General features: G+C 44.5%; 1 protein-coding gene across 3 annotated transcripts in view; it reads right to left on the reverse strand.

Annotated features, from left to right (window-relative positions):
- The window catches only part of atf6 (activating transcription factor 6), a 90,656-nt gene extending 81,420 nt beyond the window's left edge, over window positions 1–9,236 (reverse strand). For 2 of the 3 annotated variants that reach the window (XM_056277243.1, XM_056277242.1), the window contains exons 1-3: window positions 9,007–9,236; window positions 2,524–2,600; window positions 27–96 (exon numbers count right to left, since the gene is read on the reverse strand). In XM_056277243.1, coding sequence (XP_056133218.1) covers window positions 27–96; window positions 2,524–2,600; window positions 9,007–9,109 — 250 coding nt within the window. In that variant the 5' untranslated portion in view covers window positions 9,110–9,236. The remainder of the gene's footprint in view (window positions 1–26; window positions 97–2,523; window positions 2,601–9,006) is intronic. The other variant, XM_056277244.1, reaches the window with a different exon arrangement.
- Between the last annotated feature and the right edge of the window lie 8,975 nt (window positions 9,237–18,211).

Here is an 18,211-nt window from a genome sequence, read left to right on the forward strand (position 1 = left end):
GAACTACTGTGACTGAGTTACTGTACCGGTGCAGGGGCTGTCTTGGTTCCAGGGAGTCAAGTCCAGGTCAAAGTCCAGGTTAGGAATATCAGTATCCTAAGAAAATAAATGAAACACGCACGCACGCACACACACACACTTTTCAAAACAGAGAAATCTGAGAGATTGAGAATAGCCATTTCAAGTCCACAGTGTGGATACTAAAATCACCCAGCCACTGAGGATGCCCATGCCAGTGCATTCTTAGTGCCGGTCCCAAGCCCAGATAAATGGGAAGGGTTGCATCAGGAAGGGCATCTGGTGTAAAACCTTTGCCAAATCAAATATGCTGATCATAAATCTGATTTCCATACTGGATCGGTTGAGGCCCGAGTTACCAACGACCGCCACCGGTACCGTTGGCCAGCAGGGTGCCGGTGGAAACTATGCTACTGTTGGGCGAAGGAGAAGGAGAGGAGGAAGAATGTACAGAGGCAGTGGGAGAGGAGGAAGGGTAGGAGTGTGGAGGTGAGAGTCGGAACTTTGAATGTTGGCACTATGACTGGTAAAGGGAGAGAGCTGGCTGATATGATGGAGAGAAGAAAGGTAGGCATACTGTGTGTGCAAGAGACCAAGTGGAAGGGGAGTAAGGCCAGGAGCATCGGAGGTGGGTTCAAACTCTTCTACCATGGTGTGGAAATGGGGCAGGGGTAATCCTGAAGAGGGAGTATGTCAAGAGTGTGATGGAGGTGAAGAGAGTGTCAGACAGAGTGATGAGTATGAAGCTGGAAATAGAAGGTGTATTGCTGAATGTTACCAGTGCATATGTATAGGGGAAAACGTAGCTAGTCAGCATCGGATGGTGGTCTGTAGGATGACTTTGGAGACCAAGAAGAGGAAGCGAGTGAAGGCAAAGCCAAGGATCAAATGGTGGAAGTTGAAGAGGGAAGACTGATTTTGATTTGATTTGATATACTTTAATGATCCCCGTAGGGAAATTATGCTCTGCATTTAACCCATCCTAGCTGTGTTGCTAGGAGCAGTGGGCAGCCGCCATGCAGCGCCTGGGGACCAACTCCAGTTCGTCTCACCATGCCTCGGTCAAGGACACAGACAGGAGTATTAACCCTAACATGCATGTCTTTTTGATGGTGGGGGAAACCGGAGCACCCAGAGACAACCCACCCCAGACACGGGGAGAACATACAAACTCCACAGAGAGGACAACCTGGGATGACCCCCAAGGTTGGACAACCCCAGGGTTCAAACTGAAGACCTTCTGGCTGTGAGGTGACAGTGCTAACCACTGCGCCACCGTGCCGACTGTTGTGTGGAGTTCAGGGAGGAGTTAAGACAGGCGCTGTGTAGTAGTGAAGAGTTGCCGGATGGCTGGGCAAGCACTACAGAAATAGTGAGGGAGACAGCTAGGAAGGTACTTGGTGTGTCATCAGGACAGAGGAAGGAAGACAAGGAGACTTGGTGGTGGAATGAGAAGTACAGGAAAGTATATAGAGGGAGAGGTTGGCAAAGGAGAAGTGGGGATAGAGAGATGAAGAAAGTAGACAGGAGTACAAGTATATAGAGGAAGAGGTTGGCAAAGAAGTTGTGGGGATAGAGAGATGAAGAAAGTAGACAGGAGTACAAGTATATAGAGGAAGAGGTTGGTAAAGAGGATGCGGGGATAGAGAGATGAAAAAAGTAGACAGGAGTACAAGTATATAGAGGAAGAGGTTGGCAAAGAAGATGTGGGGATAGAGAGATGAAGAAAGTAGACAAGAGTACAAGGTGATGTGGCATAAAGTGAAGAGAGAAGTGGCAAAGGCAAAGGAAAAGGTGTATGGTGAGTTGTATGAGAGGCTGGACACTAAGGAAGGAGAAAAGGACTTGTATCGATTGGGCTAGACAGAGGTACCGAACTGGGAAGGATGTGCAGCAGGTAAGGGTGATGAAGGACAGAGATGGAAATGTGCTGACAAGTGAGGAGAGGGTGTTTCGACTAGGTGGAAGGAGTACTTAGGGGCTGTGACTGTTGTGCTGTTCATTCCTGTTCATCTCCCTCATTCAGGAACTTTTACCATTTTGCTAAGTTAAATCTCCAGGTCACCAAAAACAACAGACCACAAAGGTGTTGCCATTATTGTTTGCCAAGTAACATTGCCCATCCTAGAAACAGGACTTGTTTGGATACTCACATAACAAAACGCCATGGAAATAATTCAACACAATAAACACGTCTTTAAGAATATCTTGCGAAGAGTATCTAAGAACCTTACTGCATTTAGGAAGAAATATGCAACTTCGTACGGGGTGCATAATACAAAATTATAGATATAAATGAGAAAGCCTACAAAACAAAATAAAAACTCGGAACAATAGAAAATCTACACATAAGAACAACTAGAGTAGTGCACCGTTATACATCACATTGTAACAAGAAGCACATTTCAGTACAATGTGAGTCTTACTGTATTATCAGCCACTCAATATTTGGCTACAACCAAAGACTACAGATTAATTTTCTGCAACAAAGCCTCCACTACTTACATAGCCAGCATACTCCAGGGCTTTGAGAAACTCATCTGAACCTCCCAGGTTTTCCAATTCATCAAACAGGGTGATGTCTGCAGAGACAGAAAAAATAATGCACTAAAGGGGCTGCTGTGATCTAGTTTAGTAGAGCTGTGTCAAAAGTTTTTATCCTTTTGTCACAGCATATTCAGATACTGAATCAGGGTTCCCACTCTTTTCTAGACATCATTTTCCAGGACTTTTCCAGGACATTTTCAGTGATGATCTAGCTGGTATGACAGACAGGGATCGCGCCATACACTAATATGTTCCTCACTGTGGAAGTCTGATTTGAAAGATGTGCAGTCTATGGCTATAACCTATCTATGAAATCATCTCTTACATGCTTAGAAATTATGACAAATTGATCCTAGAATAATGCAGGTGAGAGATACACTACCGTTCAAAAGTTTGGGATCACATTGAAATGTCCATATTTTTGAAGGAAAAGCACTGTACTTTTCAATGAAGATAACTTTAAACTAGTCTTAACTTTAAAGAAATACACTCTATACATTGCTAATGTGGTAAATGACTATTCTAGCTGCAAATGTCTGGTTTTTGGTGCAATATCTACATAGGTGTATAGAGGCCCATTTCAAGCAACTATCACTCCAGTGTTCTAATGGTACAATGTGTTTGCTCATTGGCTCAGAGGGCTAATTGATGATTAGAAAACCCTTGTGCAATCATGTTCACACATCTGAAAACAGTTTAGCTCGTTACAGAAGCTACAAAACTGACCTTCCTTTGAGCAGATTGAGTTTCTGGAGCATCACATTTGTGGGGTCAATTAAACGCTCAAAATGGCCAGAAAAAGAGAACTTTCATCTGAAACTCGACAGACTATTCTTGTTCTTAGAAATGAAGGCTATTCCATGCAAGAAATTGCTAAGAAATTGAAGATTTCCTACATCGGTGTGTACTACTCCCTTCAGAGGACAGCACAAACAGGCTCTAACCAGAGTAGAAAAAGAAGTGGGAGGCCGCTTTGCACAACTGAGCAAGAAGATAAGTACATTAGAGTCTCTAGTTTGAGAAACAGACGCCTCACAGGTCCCCAACTGGCATCTTCATTAAATAGTACCCGCAAAACACCAGTGTCAACATCTACAGTGAAGAGGCGGCTGCGGGATTCTGGGCTTCAGGGCAGAATGGCAAAGAAAAAGCCATATCTGAGACTGACCAATAAAAGAAAAAGATTAAGATGGGCAAAAGAACACAGACATTGGACAGAGGAAGACTGGAAAAAAGTGTTGTGGACGGATGAATCCAAGTTTGAGGTGTTTGGATCACAAAGAAGAACGTTTGTGAGACGCAGAACAAATGAAAAGATGCTGGAAGAATGCCTGACGCCATCTGTTAAGCATGGTGGAGGTAATGTGATGGTCTGGGGTTGCTTTGGTGCTGGTAAGGTGGGAGATTTGTACAGGGTAAAAGGGATTCTGAATAAGGAAGGCTATCACTCCATTTTGCAACGCCATGCCATACCCAGTGGACAGCGCTTGATTGGAGCCAATTTCATCCTACAACAGGACAATGACCCTAAACACACCTCTAAATTGTGCAAGAACTATTTAGAGCAGAAGCAGGCAGCTGGTATTCTATCGGTAATGGAGTGGCCAGCGCAGTCACCAGATCTGAACCCCATTGAGCTGTTGTGGGAGCAGCTTGACCGTATGGTACGCAAGAAGTGCCCATCCAACCAATTCAACTTGTGGGAGCTGCTTCTGGAAGCGTGGGGTGCAATTTCTCCAGATTACCTCAACAAATTAACAGCTAGAATGCCAAAGGTCTGCAATGCTGTAATTGCTGCAAATGGAGGATTCTTTGACGAAAGCAAAGTTTGATGTAAAAAAAATCTTATTTCAAATACAAATCATTATTTCTAACCTTGTCAATGTCTTGACTCTATTTTCTATTCATTTCACAACATATGGTGGTGAATAAGTGTGACTTTTCATGGAAAACACAAAATTGTTTGGGTGATCCCAAACTTTTGAACGGTAGTGTATGGGAAATATTCATTCTGGGGATCTCCGATAGCTCGCCACAACACAAGATTTTCCAGGACATTTTAGTTTTTCTCTCATTTTCCATGTGTCTTCTAAGACTGGAAAATTGGTCAGCTATTTTCCAGGTTTTCCAGGATGTGTGGGAACCCTGTGAATATAAAGGATTAGAAAATATTGAGCTCCAGATTACCTGGAACGATGTGAGTCTTAACTGCATCAACATTAGTTTGATTAACACTGCTGCATTTTCGGTCAGCCACGGAAATTGAGGTTCACTCATGTCCTTTTCAGTGTTTATAGACTATTTTCCTGCCATCGTTCAGCTGAGACGGAAGCGCTTCTTTTTGACTGTTGCATAACTGCATGTTAGGTGTCGGCCTTACAAGCCACCACACACCCAATGACTAAAAGCAAAACTTCATTGTGTGACACTTCTGAGAATCTACTACTACTTTCGGCTGCTCCCGTTAGGGGTCGCCACAGTGGATCATCCGTGACACTTCTGAGTATACGGGAACCAAAATGATCAATAATATAAGGGTGATCCTTCAATTTGGGGCACGTTTGGCTTTTCAAATTTTGAAAAAATAAATTTCTTTAAAATCTGTTTTTTTCTTTCTCAAAAGCTCTGTTAAGTGGTCTGGGACAAATATCTCAGCATAGCTTTGATCGTCCTACAAAATAAGTTTGATGTTATGATGCTTTTTCAAAGCTGGAACAGCAAAATGTGGTGGTAATGACACGTGATGGTCATGACAGTTTTCACTTTTTGGAGAAAAAGTTGGCTGAGTCTTAGACTTGCTAAGCTAACTTGTTAGCTAGCATACAATGTACAATGAATATACATGGATAAAGTGAAGTTTCTTATTTCTGAACTAAATCACTCAACTAGCAACTTGTTTGGTAATGACTTGTAATAACCATCCTGTCAGGTCAGGACATATAAACCTTCACATGACTTACATTTGTAATAACCATCCTGTCAGATCAGGACATATAAACCTTCACATGACTTACATTTGTAATAACCATCCTGTCAGATCAGGACATATAAACCTTCACATGACTTACACTTATGGACATGAAAAAGTCACGCTTCTGCCATGACCGCTCACGTGCCGCTGGCACTTCTCGTTTCCATGGCAACCACATTGTTGTTTGAAAAAAAACGGTATCGCTCTAAAACAGCGGTCGGGAACCTATGGCTCGCGAGCCATATATGGCTCTTCCGGTGACGGCATATGGCTCCCAGACAATTTTGAGTTGAAAAAAAATCAGTTTGGAACTGATTTTAAAATACTTGTGATATTTCTTAATAATACTGTGTCATTTTAAAGTAAACAGAAATTCGTTTTGAAGATAAATTTCACGGGTCACGGGTCACCCGTGGGTCGGGTCGGGAACCAATGGCTCGCGAGCATGTCCGGGTCATTGTAAAGGTGAAGAAATTAATTTTATCAGATAGCCAACTAGTTTATCCGCTTCAACCCTTGTAACGGAAAAGATGGCGAAAAGAAAAAAAGACGATGATTACCGTGCATTCCAGGCTGCGTGGACAGAGGAATTTGCATTTGTGGAGAGAGCAGGATCTGCGATATGTCTAATATGCAATGATAAAATTGCATCGATGAAACGGTCAAATATAAAGCGGCACTTCGATACGCACCATGCTTCATTTGCATGGAAATATCCAGCGGGGGACAGCAGGAAAAGGGCATGCGAGGAGCTACAGCGGAGAGCGCAGACGAGTCAGCAGCAACTACGTGTGTGGACCAAGCAAGGTGACGGGAATTCCGCTAGCTTTGCGGGGGCTTTGGCAATAGTAAGGAATGGAAGGCATTCACAGATGGCGAGTATGCCAAAACACTCATGCTTGATGTGGCCAATGAACTGTTTGATGACTTCCCAAATAAAGACGAGATAATCAAACGAATAAAAGACATGCCCCTGTCAGCAAGAACTGTGCACGATCGTAGCATCATGATGGCAAATCAAGTCGAGGAAACACAAATTAAGGACATAAACGCCGGGACATACTTTTCTCTCGCGTTAGATGAGTCAACAAACGTTAGCCATCTATCTCAGTGCAGTATCATTGCCAGGTATTCTGCAGGTGACACACTGCGTGAGGAAAGCTTGGCTGTTTTGCCAATGAAAGGGACAACAAGAGGAGTGGATTTATTCACGTCTTTCATGGAGTTTGCTAAAGAAAAAAAACTACCGATGGATGAACTTATTTCTGTCTGTACTGATGGTGCACCCTGTATGTTGGGGAAGAACAAAGGATTTGTAGCGCTTCTCCGTGAACATGAAAAGAGAGCCATCCTAAGTTTTCATTGCATCCTGCACCAGGAGGCGCTTTGCGCTCAGACGTGTGGCCAGGAGCTTGGTGAGGTGATGTCGCTGGTCATTCGAGTGGTCAACTTTATTGTTGCCCGAGCTTTAAATGATCGGCAGTTTAAAGCTCTGTTAGAAGAAGTTGGGAATCATTATCCCGGTCTGCTTTTACACAGCAACGTGCGTTGGTTGTCAAGGGGGAAGGTGCTCAGCCGTTTTGCAGCTTGCCTGAGTGAAATCCGGACTTTTCTTGAAATGAAAGGCGTCAAGCATCCTGAGCTAGATAACACTGACTGGCTCCTGCAGTTTCACTATCTCGTGGACATAACTGGCCATCTGAACCAGCTCAATGTGAAAATGCAAGGTATTGGAAATACAATCTCATCCCTTCAACAAGCAGTGTTTGCATTTGAAAGCAAGCTGGAAGTCTTTCTCAGGGACATTGAAACAGGTCGTCTTCTGCACTTTGAAAGACTGCAACAATTTAGAGATGCATGCTTAGCAAGTGACTCCACTCAACATCTGGATCTCCAGCAGCTAGCTGGCTTTACGTCCAATCTCCTGCAGTCATTCAAAGCACGTTTTGGAGAATTTCGTGCGCGCGCTGGTCTTTTCAAGTTCATCACTCATCCACATGAGTGTGCAGTGGACAAAATCGACCTGACATGCATCCCCGGGGTCTCTATCGGAGACTTTGAGCTGGAAGTTGCTGACCTGAAGGCATCGGACATGTGGATGAGTAAGTTCAAGTCACTTAATGGAGAGTTGGAAAGTCTTGCGCGACAGCGAGCAGAGCTGGCGAGGGAACACAAGTGGACAGAAATGAAAAATCTTCAACCTGAAGACCAGCTGATTCTTAAAACTTGGAACGAGCTTCCTGTGACATACCACACAATGCAGCATGTGAGTATTGCCGTATTGACCATGTTTGGCTCTACATATGCATGTGAGCAGTCATTCTCGCATATGAGCAACATTAAGACCAACCTACGCTCACGTTTAACTGATGGAAGCCTCAACGCCTGCATGAAGCTCAACCTCACCACGTATGAACCAGACTACAAGGCCATCAGCAAAACCATGCAGCACCAGAAGTTGCATTAAAAGTAAGACATATTTAATTTATTATACGTTAAAAATACTATATGGCTCTCAATGAAATATATTTAGAAATATTTGGCTTTTATGGCTCTCCCAGTCAAAAAGGTTCCTGACCCCTGCTCTAAAATGTTGGGTGTGATGTAATGACAGATGTATGAGGGACAGCGACATTTAACTATAAAAAATGTGCAAATAGAACATATTTAAACCATATAAATTTGAAATGTCATTTTAAATTATTATGAGAAAATGCAAAGTAAAGGTTTATAATAAAGCTTTACTTTGCATTTTCTATAATAAAGTAATAAAATATATTACTTTATTATAGTTTCTACAACTCTATTACAGAAATATAGAATCTGATTATGGAACTGTAGAAACTAATTATAGAATTATAGAAGCCATTATATAATTCTATTATAGTTTCTATATATACTTTCTATAATAAAGTAACAAAAATTTAACAATTTTTATTCGTTTATTATAGAGGGCAAGTTAAAAGTCTGGGTTGGGGTCAAGCCCAACACAGTGAAATTTTGGAACATTTGAATTTTCGACATCCTAAAAAAAAGTATTGAAACGTCATCACTGAGACATGTTTTTCCCCATAGCTAACACAACCTAACTAACAAATACAATAATTGTTTTTGTTTTTTTTCACGAAAATCTACCGTGGGGACAGAAAAACTCCCTTAATTGAAGAATCACCCATACAGCGTTTTTAACTAGGGATGGGGGACGCGATTATTAATTATGACAGATGATTAAAATGAGCAGCCTACGCTGCCTCTCCGCTCCGCACATGGCGTCACACGTCACACGCTGAGCGTTAGCGTCGGAGAGCGGGCTAGCTAAGCAGTTAGCATTAGCGTTCGTCGTGCCGTTTTAAACGTTAGCTCGCTCGTCTGGTCAGACCAGCTCGGCTCGCCGCTCGTCCGGCAGATGACGAGCGGTCTACCCAGCTTCTTCTCCCCGGCCGTGTGTGCTTGTAAGAGGGGACGCTTACCCCACTCGCCACCCTGGTCGATGGACATGACGCCAGTGTCATCACTGTTCATCATGGTGCGATATTGGTGATTTTCGAAGTCTACAGTTGAGTCGGATGACATTCTCCCTCGAATACATTAGTGACCGATGTCGGAGTAAAACGTTAACGCTACGAGTGAATCGTCGGCTCGCCAACCTAAGAACTATTCATAACGCGGCTGTTTGTTATCGGAAATAGTGGCAAACGTATTTCCCGTTTATCGTTGTGTACATACACGTCAGATTTACAGAACTACGGATGCCCCGTAAGGACAAATCTGATACACACACACAAAGCGTTAGCTAATGCCTGAATCCGCCACAAGGTGGCATAAAGCCTCTTTAGTAGTAATAGTAGTCGTAGTAGTACCAGTAAGGGGTAGTGGGAGTAGTAGTAGTGGAAGTAACAGTAGTAGAAAAGGAGTAGTGGGAGTAGTAGTAGGGGTAGTGGTAGTAGTAGTAGTAGTAGAAGGGGTAGTGGAAGTAGTAGTAGGGGTAGTGGGAGTAGTAGTAGTAGTAGTAGTAGAAGGGGTAGTGGGAGTAGTAGTAGGGGTAGTGGGAGTAGTAATAGTAAAGGGGTAGTGGGAGTAGTAGTAAAGGGGTAGTGGGAGTAGTAGTAGGGGTAGTGGGAGTAGTAGTAGTGGTGGTAGTAGTAGTAGTAGTAGTAGTAGAAGGGGTAGTGGGAGTAGTAGTAGGGGTAGTGGGAGGAGTAGTAGTGGTGGTAGTAGTAGTAGTAGAAGGGGTAGTGGGAGTAGTAGTAGTAGTAGGGGTAGTGGGAGTAGTAGTAGTAGTAGTAGTAGAAGGGGTAGTGGGAGTATTAGGGGTAGTGGGAGTAGTAGTAGTGGTGGTAGTAGTAGTAGTAGAAGGGGTAGTGGGAGTAGTAGTAGTAGTAGGGGTCGTGGGAGTAGTAGTAGTGGTGGTAGTAGTAGTAGTAGAAGGGGTAGTGGGAGTAGTAGTAGTAGTAGGGGTAGTGGGAGTAGCAGTAGTAGTAGCAGCACGTAGTACTGCTCCTAGTTTAACTATCAATAACGATGGCAGTAGTATTAATTGTAGCAGCAGAATTAACACTGATTGTAGTAGCAGCAGGTTTAACAGCAGCCATAGTAATCGCAGTAGTAGCTGCAGCAGCAGTATTAAAGGTCTGCTGTGCGGCTCTGTCTCCGGCCTACCGTTCTCAAGTACAGATTGTTCAGCTATTATGTTTAAAGTATGTGTCACTGTTCTAATATCAATGTTAGATTGTTTGGGTTGAAGATTCATCCTCTGGCTAAAACACCTTTGAGCACCACACTTATACCCTGTTCCCTTCACGCCTCATGTATGGAAATGTGCTGCCATGAAACATAACACTTGTAAAGTTAATTTATGTCTGTCAGTTAATACTGATACAGTTTCCTGTGCAATTGATATATAAATAGGCCTCCGTGTTCAGGAGCTCTGTAACAGAAGAAGCCTGCTCTTTCAAGGTATATTCTTAGACTGCGGTTGTGATTCTTAAATGCCATGGCAGTAAGTCACCATGACGTGCTAAAAATGGTGCGCTAAAAATCAGCAGCAGGTGTAGGCTGGACCTAATCCTTCGTGGGCATTTCATGCTGGAGCAAGATTAACCTGAGGTGGTAAGGTTGACTCCCTTGGTAGATTGGTTTCTCTCAGTTCGAAAAGATCAAGCCCCCTGTCGACGTTAAATTACTCCAGTGCTGCAGAGACTGGCACCGAGGACAGCCATGTGACTGCTGTCTGTGGTCTGCCCATTTCATAAAATCTAATAAAAAGTGAAAGAGCTGGAGTGTCGTGCAGGGATGGGCTTGGTTTCTACTTCTCCGGGATCGCCACCTTGCCGTGGTGGAGAAGCTTGCGTGTACCAGTGATCCCAAGAGCTATCCAGGGGTAGGCAATCTTATCAAGAAAGGGCCGGTGTGGGTGCAGGTTTTTGTTCCAGCCACGTAGTTACACGCCTGATCCCACTAATCAACCAGTAGAGTCTTTGCTGAGGAACTTGATTAGGAGACACAGGTGTGTAACTGCTTGGCTGGACAAAAACCTGCACCCACACCGGCCCCTTCTGGATAAGATTGCCCACCTCTGAATTCCGTCTGGAGCTTGGCTCCTGGTAGGGTCACCCAGGGCGGATAGGTCAAGGGGGAGGTTCCAGATGAAGCGCGATCCAACAAAGACCTCAACAGCGGAACTAGCGGAAGTTGTCCTCGGGTCACAATGACAGTGAAGGTGGATGAAGGCTACAAGAGAGGGTGGTCTCCAATCGTCTTGGTTCTCCGTGTTATTGGACTCTGGCCACCCCCTGCATCAGCCACTCCACGTAAAAAGCTGTCAAGCGCAGGCGCCCTCCCATTATGCGGCTCCAGGATCTGCCTCTACACCCACCTGAGGACCCAGAGGGACCCAGAGGGACCCAGAGGGAGGACGGTCATACTGGACCCCGAGTGACTGCCGATGGTGATGAGACTTGGTTTGATCAGTGTCTCATAGGCAGTTGTACTTAAAATAAATCATTTGTAACAGCCACATAATATATATCATGCAGGAAACAGGATAAAGAGCATAAAAACGTGGTTATGTGATAACGGTCCAGATGTAATATGAATAGACTAGAATTTAGTCCACTGGGAGTTTGTCTTTTCAACTGAACAGACAAAACACTTTATAAACATGGACAAAGTAAATGCAACACATATTTACACAACTGGCTGGTCAAACAACTTCAGTTACTGTAAAACCATCAGACAATAATGTGTTCACAAGGGAAACACTAGACAGAATGGGTTTGGCAACCTCAACACTGAAATCTGAGAACAAAAGGTTGCCCAAAGTGAATAAGATGGCAAAATCATTTAAGTTCAGCTCTTTGTACAATTTTGATTTGTCAGATCAAATTAAGTCAAATTTATTTACAGAGCACTTCAAAAATAAAAACCCACCTTGATCAAAGTACTGTACAATCTCAATTTTAAAACGGATGAACCGTGAATATAGATTTGCTTTTAAGTGGGATTTAAAAGTGTCACCAGTAGCAGCAGACCTAAAAGAGAGATGGTTTGAGAGGGTTGTATTTATATCCGGTTGGATTACTATTATTATTATTATTATTATTATTATTATTATTGCATTAGTAATAATATAAATATAATAATAAATATGAACACAAAAATATTATATATTGAATATATATACAAATTATAAATATAATAATATAAATAATATATATTATAACTAACATGTATAAATGATATATAAATATTATCAATAATTAATAATAAATAATAAAACGACCCTGAGAGCAGGATAAGCAATAATGGACAGATGGATAATAATAAATATATTATCATTTATTATTGATTATTATTGTATTTATATATGGTTGGATTTATATCTCCAACCAAGTTTTTCAGCCATGGTCAGATGACTATACACTATATTCATAGATTCCACTTAGAATCCCAGGTGACTACTTCCTGCTCAGTGGGGTCAACATGCTGCAAGTACAAACATGAGGAAATGCTGTGAGTGATGTGGCGGCCGGCCATCATGTGTCTTGGTAGGCCTGACAGCGGAGTCTGCCTGATTAGACTGGTGTGGTAATGGCATCTATGGTGCTTAATCTGAGGATGGGTTCAGGGCTCATCATGCTGATTGTGTGTAAAGCCCCCAGGCCCAGACATGGACAGCAGATTAACAGGTTAACCTGATATGGGGGCAGAATGGTTTAACTGATGGAACATCTGCGTAGATTAGGGCCTTTGGTCACATTGGTGCAGCCCCAGGAACTGCTAAAAGTATGTCCCCTTTAATTTACTTTTTTTGTTTTTTAGCTATAACTGCCTGATTGTACATCCAATTTGATCATCCTTTGACATTTAGTCGTTTTTGTCCCCTTCGAACGATCCCATTATTAAGCTGAGCCGTTCAGCCAATCAGTTCAGTTCGCTCACAATCCAGATCATCAACCCACTTGATTTATATCTCTCCCAACTTGGTCATCGATGTCCTCAGGGAATGAAGCAAACGGTCTGTAGTTTTCTGATCATTGGTTGGCTAGCCCAGAGTTAGGAAGCAGCCAGTGATAAGGTTATACAACATACCTTCATGTCGCAGGCAAGCCGAGATGAAGGGAGATAACCAAGACGAAGCGACACCCTCCAATCCAATTATACACAGCTCCACCTCGCTTCACAAAGCCTGCTAACAGGGACTCAACCATTAGGTTAGTAGTACCAACAACATCCTCACTGGAATGGTTTTGTGTTTGCCGCAGAAGGATTACCATCAACCTTATCTTCTGAGAAGGTGAAACCTATCACATAAACGTATGAAAATGTTGAGACAATTTTGATAGGTAGTCACTGGTTTGAACCTTTCATGCTTATTTTCAATGTCTGTTCAGTTGGTGTGCTGTTGGTCATGTTGTTGACAGTGTGTGAGGTTTTATATTAATAATAATAATGGGTCATGATTGTTTCTGCTTCCGGTGTGGGCTGCGCGAATTCACGTTTGCAGCGGTCTCAAGTACCGGTGTAGGCCATTCTTCCGACGCCTTGGGATTAAAAGTTATCGAAAATGACCATGAAACTGGCTTACTGGGACATTCGTGGGCTTGCTCAGCCTATCCGGTTGCTATTGGAGTACACCAGCAGCAAATATGAAGACAAGTTCTATGTCTGTGGTGACAGGACGCGGAAGTGGGGCAGGCTAAGCTAACTGCTAGCCCATGCAGACCGGCAGTTCCGATAACACCGAGGTCGCCTAGCGTTGACTGTGTTTTTGGCGTCGTCATGTGGAGTGCGGGGAGGTGTGTCGAAGGTGTGTGGCTGGGAGAGGCGGTGCTGGATCGGCTGGGGGAGCCTGGTCTGCTGCTGCCTGGAGCCGCACCCGAGGAGGAAACACCGAGGGCGGTCTGAGAGCAGGCCAGGCTAAGCTAACTGCTAGCCCATGCAGACCTGCAGTTCCGACAGTCATCCAGGCGTTCGTTCTCTTGGACAGTAATTTATTTATTTATTTATTTGTTTGTTTGTTTGTTTTGTGGCTATGTTGGATAAACGTGTTTTTGTAGTTCCTTATAGTTTGGACATGTGTGTTCTTGTAGCTTTGATAGGTCTTTCTTTTTTTTTCTAAATTTATTTCTGATTTTTCCCTTTTTTTCTCCCAATTTAGTGGCCAATTGATCCCTATTTTAATTCAAACACCCACCCTCGTATTGCATGCGTTCGCCAACTGCATCTCTCCGGCCGGCAGTCTCGAAGGAGACGCCTCCCCACTTTCGTGACAAGGCGAATCCAAGCCGAACCACTGTTTTTCCGACACACTCAGAGACGCATTCATATGACGAACACAAGCCGACTCCGCCCCCCTCCCGAAGACAGCGTTGCCAATGATTGCTGCTTCATCGAGTCCGGCCATAGTCGGATCTGACGAGACCGGGGCGCGAACCCCAGTCCCCAGTGGGCAACTGCATCGACACCAAGCCGATGCTTAGACCGCTACGCCACCGCGGACGTCTTTGATAGGTATTTCTGTCTCGGTGTTGCACCGCTGTGGGCCGGGGGAAATGATGCGTCGTTTCATTTCATGTGCGCAGGTTTGTGAAACGAAATGACAAATGTTCCTGATTCCTGATGTTGTTGACAGTGTGTGAAGGTTTATGATAAAAATAATAATAATAATAATAATAATAACAATAATGGGTGAGGATCATCTAATGTAAATTATGAGTTGGGCACGGGGAATAGTTTGTCTCAGGTAATGACTCAGCTACAGGACATAGACACTCACTAATACCACTAACTCCGTCACAGTCTTCTAGTACTTGAGCGGTTTGGCAGCAGCTCTTGCCCCGAGTTCTCTGAGTTCTGGTCTGAGGCCTTCCATGCAAAAATTACACTAAGGCACAATGCATGTATTTGTTTATTTATCTAATTATTTTTACTACTTTTATTAATCCCCCTTGGGGAAATTCCCCTCTGCGTGTAACCCATCCTTGCTGTGTAGCTAGCAGCAGTGGGCAGCCGCCGTGCAGCACCCGGGGACCAACTCCAGTCCTTCTTGCCATGCCTTGCTCAGGGGCACAGACAGGAGTATTAGCCCTAACTGCATGTCTTTTTGATGGTGGGGGAAACCGGAGCACCTGGAGGAAACCCACCACAGACACGGGGAGAACATGCAAACCCCGCACAGAGGACAACCCCCAAAGTTAGACAAACCCGGGGTTCGAACGCAGGACCTTCTTGCTGTGAGGCGACAGCACTAACCACTGGGCCACTAACCACTAAAAAGGGGATTTATTATGTCAAAAAAAAGAAGAAAAAAAAACCTGAGTAGATCTAAATTGCCTTTTGAAAACTGAAATTCTCCCTCCCCATAGAGGGCCCAAATCATGAAATTAAAGGCGATAGTGCCACGAGACAAAAGCCCAACATTGGTGACAGATGTACGCAGAGAAAGAAAAGATAACATTTAAAGATGTTATTATTTCCCATGGGAAAACTGAGGAATGCAGCAGCGTCTGTGTCCGGCTAAGGAATAGCCAGGCTACACGTACACCCTCAACACTGATGGGATGTAATAATCACTGTAAGATCCTGCCTCTCACCATCAATGAGAGGAAAGAGGTTACAGCCTCCTTTTTTCTCTCAACACACACACATACACACAAAACGTGTTATTCGTGGCCTGCTTGCTCAAATACTTTCAATCCCGTGTGACCACATGAGCAAGAAGAATTTTGGGGTTGGGGGTGAAAAACTAACCTGGGAGAGAAAGAGAGAGAGAGAGAGAGAGAGAGAGAGAGAGAGAGAGAGAGAGAGAGAGAGAGAGAGAGAGAGAGAGAGAGAGAGACAAGGGGCTGCTTATAAGCAAAGAAAGACCCCTCCCAAACGGGATTTCGAGCCACATTTCATCTTTTGTGTCCCAGATTGATGACCTATGAGATGGATGATGTTCCGCGGTGCCGTGTGGCATTGTCTTATCCCGGCCACCACAAAGAGGAAGAACACTTATCATCTCAGCCTTATGTATAGAGCAGGGGGCTGGGTGGGTAGGGAGGTCTGTCAGAATAGCGGAGGGGTCCAGGAGCTTTGGGGGGGGGGGAGTCCGCCTGATAAAGCATGACGGAGGTGGGCTAATGAGAGCCAGGGCAGATGGGAGAGAGAGTGGTCTCCCATGACGACCCTGCCAGCACCACGCCATCCCTGGAGCCAGGGAGAGACGAGGGGACAGGGTGAAGCTGGAGAGAGAGATGGAGGGAGAGAGAGAGAGAGAGGGAGAGGGAGAGAGAGAGAGAGAGAGAGAGAGAGAGAGAGAGAGAGAGAGAGAGAGAGAACAAAAGAGGTTTTTCTTGCATGCATGTTTAAGTGTGCATGTATATGTCCATGTGTGGCTATGTCTGAATAAGAGAGACATTGTTGGACAGCTTTGTTAGCTTGTTTACTTTGTCAGTTTCATGCAAATGTTACATGCACGTGTTTCTGTGCACACCCATGCATGTGCATTTTTGGTTCCTGCATGTTGTGCATGCAATTAATGTGCACGCGGCATTTAAAACAAGACTCGTAAGTTTGCGCTGGCCTTTGCTGCGCGCTAACTTGTGCTAGCAGGTGGCCCAGGTTTGTTGGGCTTGGCAGGATTAGGCTTTAGGACATTGTTTGGCGGGGGAATGGTGCTGTGAATACAAAGGGATTAGTGCTAAGGGTTGCTTCATTGACTGTGTGTGTGTGTGTTTGTATGTGTGTGTGGGTGGGTGTGATGGTGGTTTGGGGGGGGGATGGATTTGGAGTTGATGGATGGATTGGTTAGCCAGCCAGCAAAATACTAAAACAGTGCTCTAGTTTAGGCAAAAAGATTTACTTATTTGCTCTTCATCACTGCGGAATCACGAAACAAATCACACTATTTAGGCGAGGATTAGACAATTTGACCCCGTTTACACTTGGTTTTAAAATGCGGTCTTTTTTTTTTTTGGTGATCGGATCATAAGTGGACAGCGCTAAATACAAGTGTAGACGACCACCACAACGTTTTGTGAACCGGTTACTCAGACCACTGCCGAACTGGTCTGAGACGCATTCGACCACATGTCTTTTGTAGTGTAAACGCTAATGCGTCCTGATGCGTCCCCGACAAGGACGTAACAGGAAATCTTCTTCTTCTTCTTCTTCTTCTTCTTCTTCTTCTTCGGAGTAACGAAATCTGGTCACAAGTGGTCAGCAGGACGCATTTGAAGACACGTGACAGACGCAGGTGTAAACGGCGACGCGTCTCGCTGTCCACTTGTGATCCGATCTCCCAAAACGCATATTAAAACCCAGTGTAAACAGTGTTTCTTTTTCCTATGTGTCTTAAAGAAATGACGAATTTTAAAGTTTTTCCAGCCGCGATAAAAGCTGAACGTGCTTCGGCTTCCCACGTTTCCCCCTTTTAAAACACTTCCACTAAAGCCAAATCATCTCAGCGCCCGGAATCATGTGGCCCCATTAGCAGCACACAAAGAGGGGGCTGACAAATGACTGGTTTAATGTCCCCCTTTGACTTTAATGAATTTATACGTTATCTGGCCCTAATGGAGGTGGTAGTAGTGGAGGTGCACGGGGGGGAGGAGGAGGAGGAGGGGGAGGAGAGCTAACAAATGAAAAGCTCTGATTAGTGTAGAATGAGCTGAGGGGGGCGGGGGAAGGGGGGCATTCATCTTGGTTAGCGTCCCTCTTGTGCTCTTTTATGGCTCGCTGTTACCAGGACGGGATGCCGGGGGTGCCGGTGCCATTAGGGGGCTAGCTGAGTGGTCAGCGGGCCGGCGTTGACGGAGCGTCTGGCCGCTCCGCCCGGCGCGGCGTGACTCCTGAATAACCTTGTGGGGTACGGCGAGCTCACCCCTCCATGACCCCAAAACCCCCGAGCCGGGCTCCGGGGGGAGGCGGGGAGGGGGGGTGCTGCACCCGTCAGCCACAAGGTAAACACGACGGAGTCTCTTCTTGTGCTCCTGGAGAGAAAAGCAAGACAAAAATGTAGATTAAAAAAACTGACAAGCCCGGTACACGCAGTCTCTATAGGCGCCATTGTTTTTACGCATTTTGATTAAAACTCGAGTTCACCTTGGCAAGGCTAAGCCCCTCATATACGATGAACCAACCAGGAACACTGAGACCATACAACCCCCCCCCCTCAAAGTTAGCCAAGAC

The sequence above is a fragment of the Lampris incognitus genome, chromosome 3 (assembly GCF_029633865.1).
Source record: "Lampris incognitus isolate fLamInc1 chromosome 3, fLamInc1.hap2, whole genome shotgun sequence".
In the NCBI taxonomy this organism is placed as follows: domain Eukaryota; kingdom Metazoa; phylum Chordata; class Actinopteri; order Lampriformes; family Lampridae; genus Lampris; species Lampris incognitus.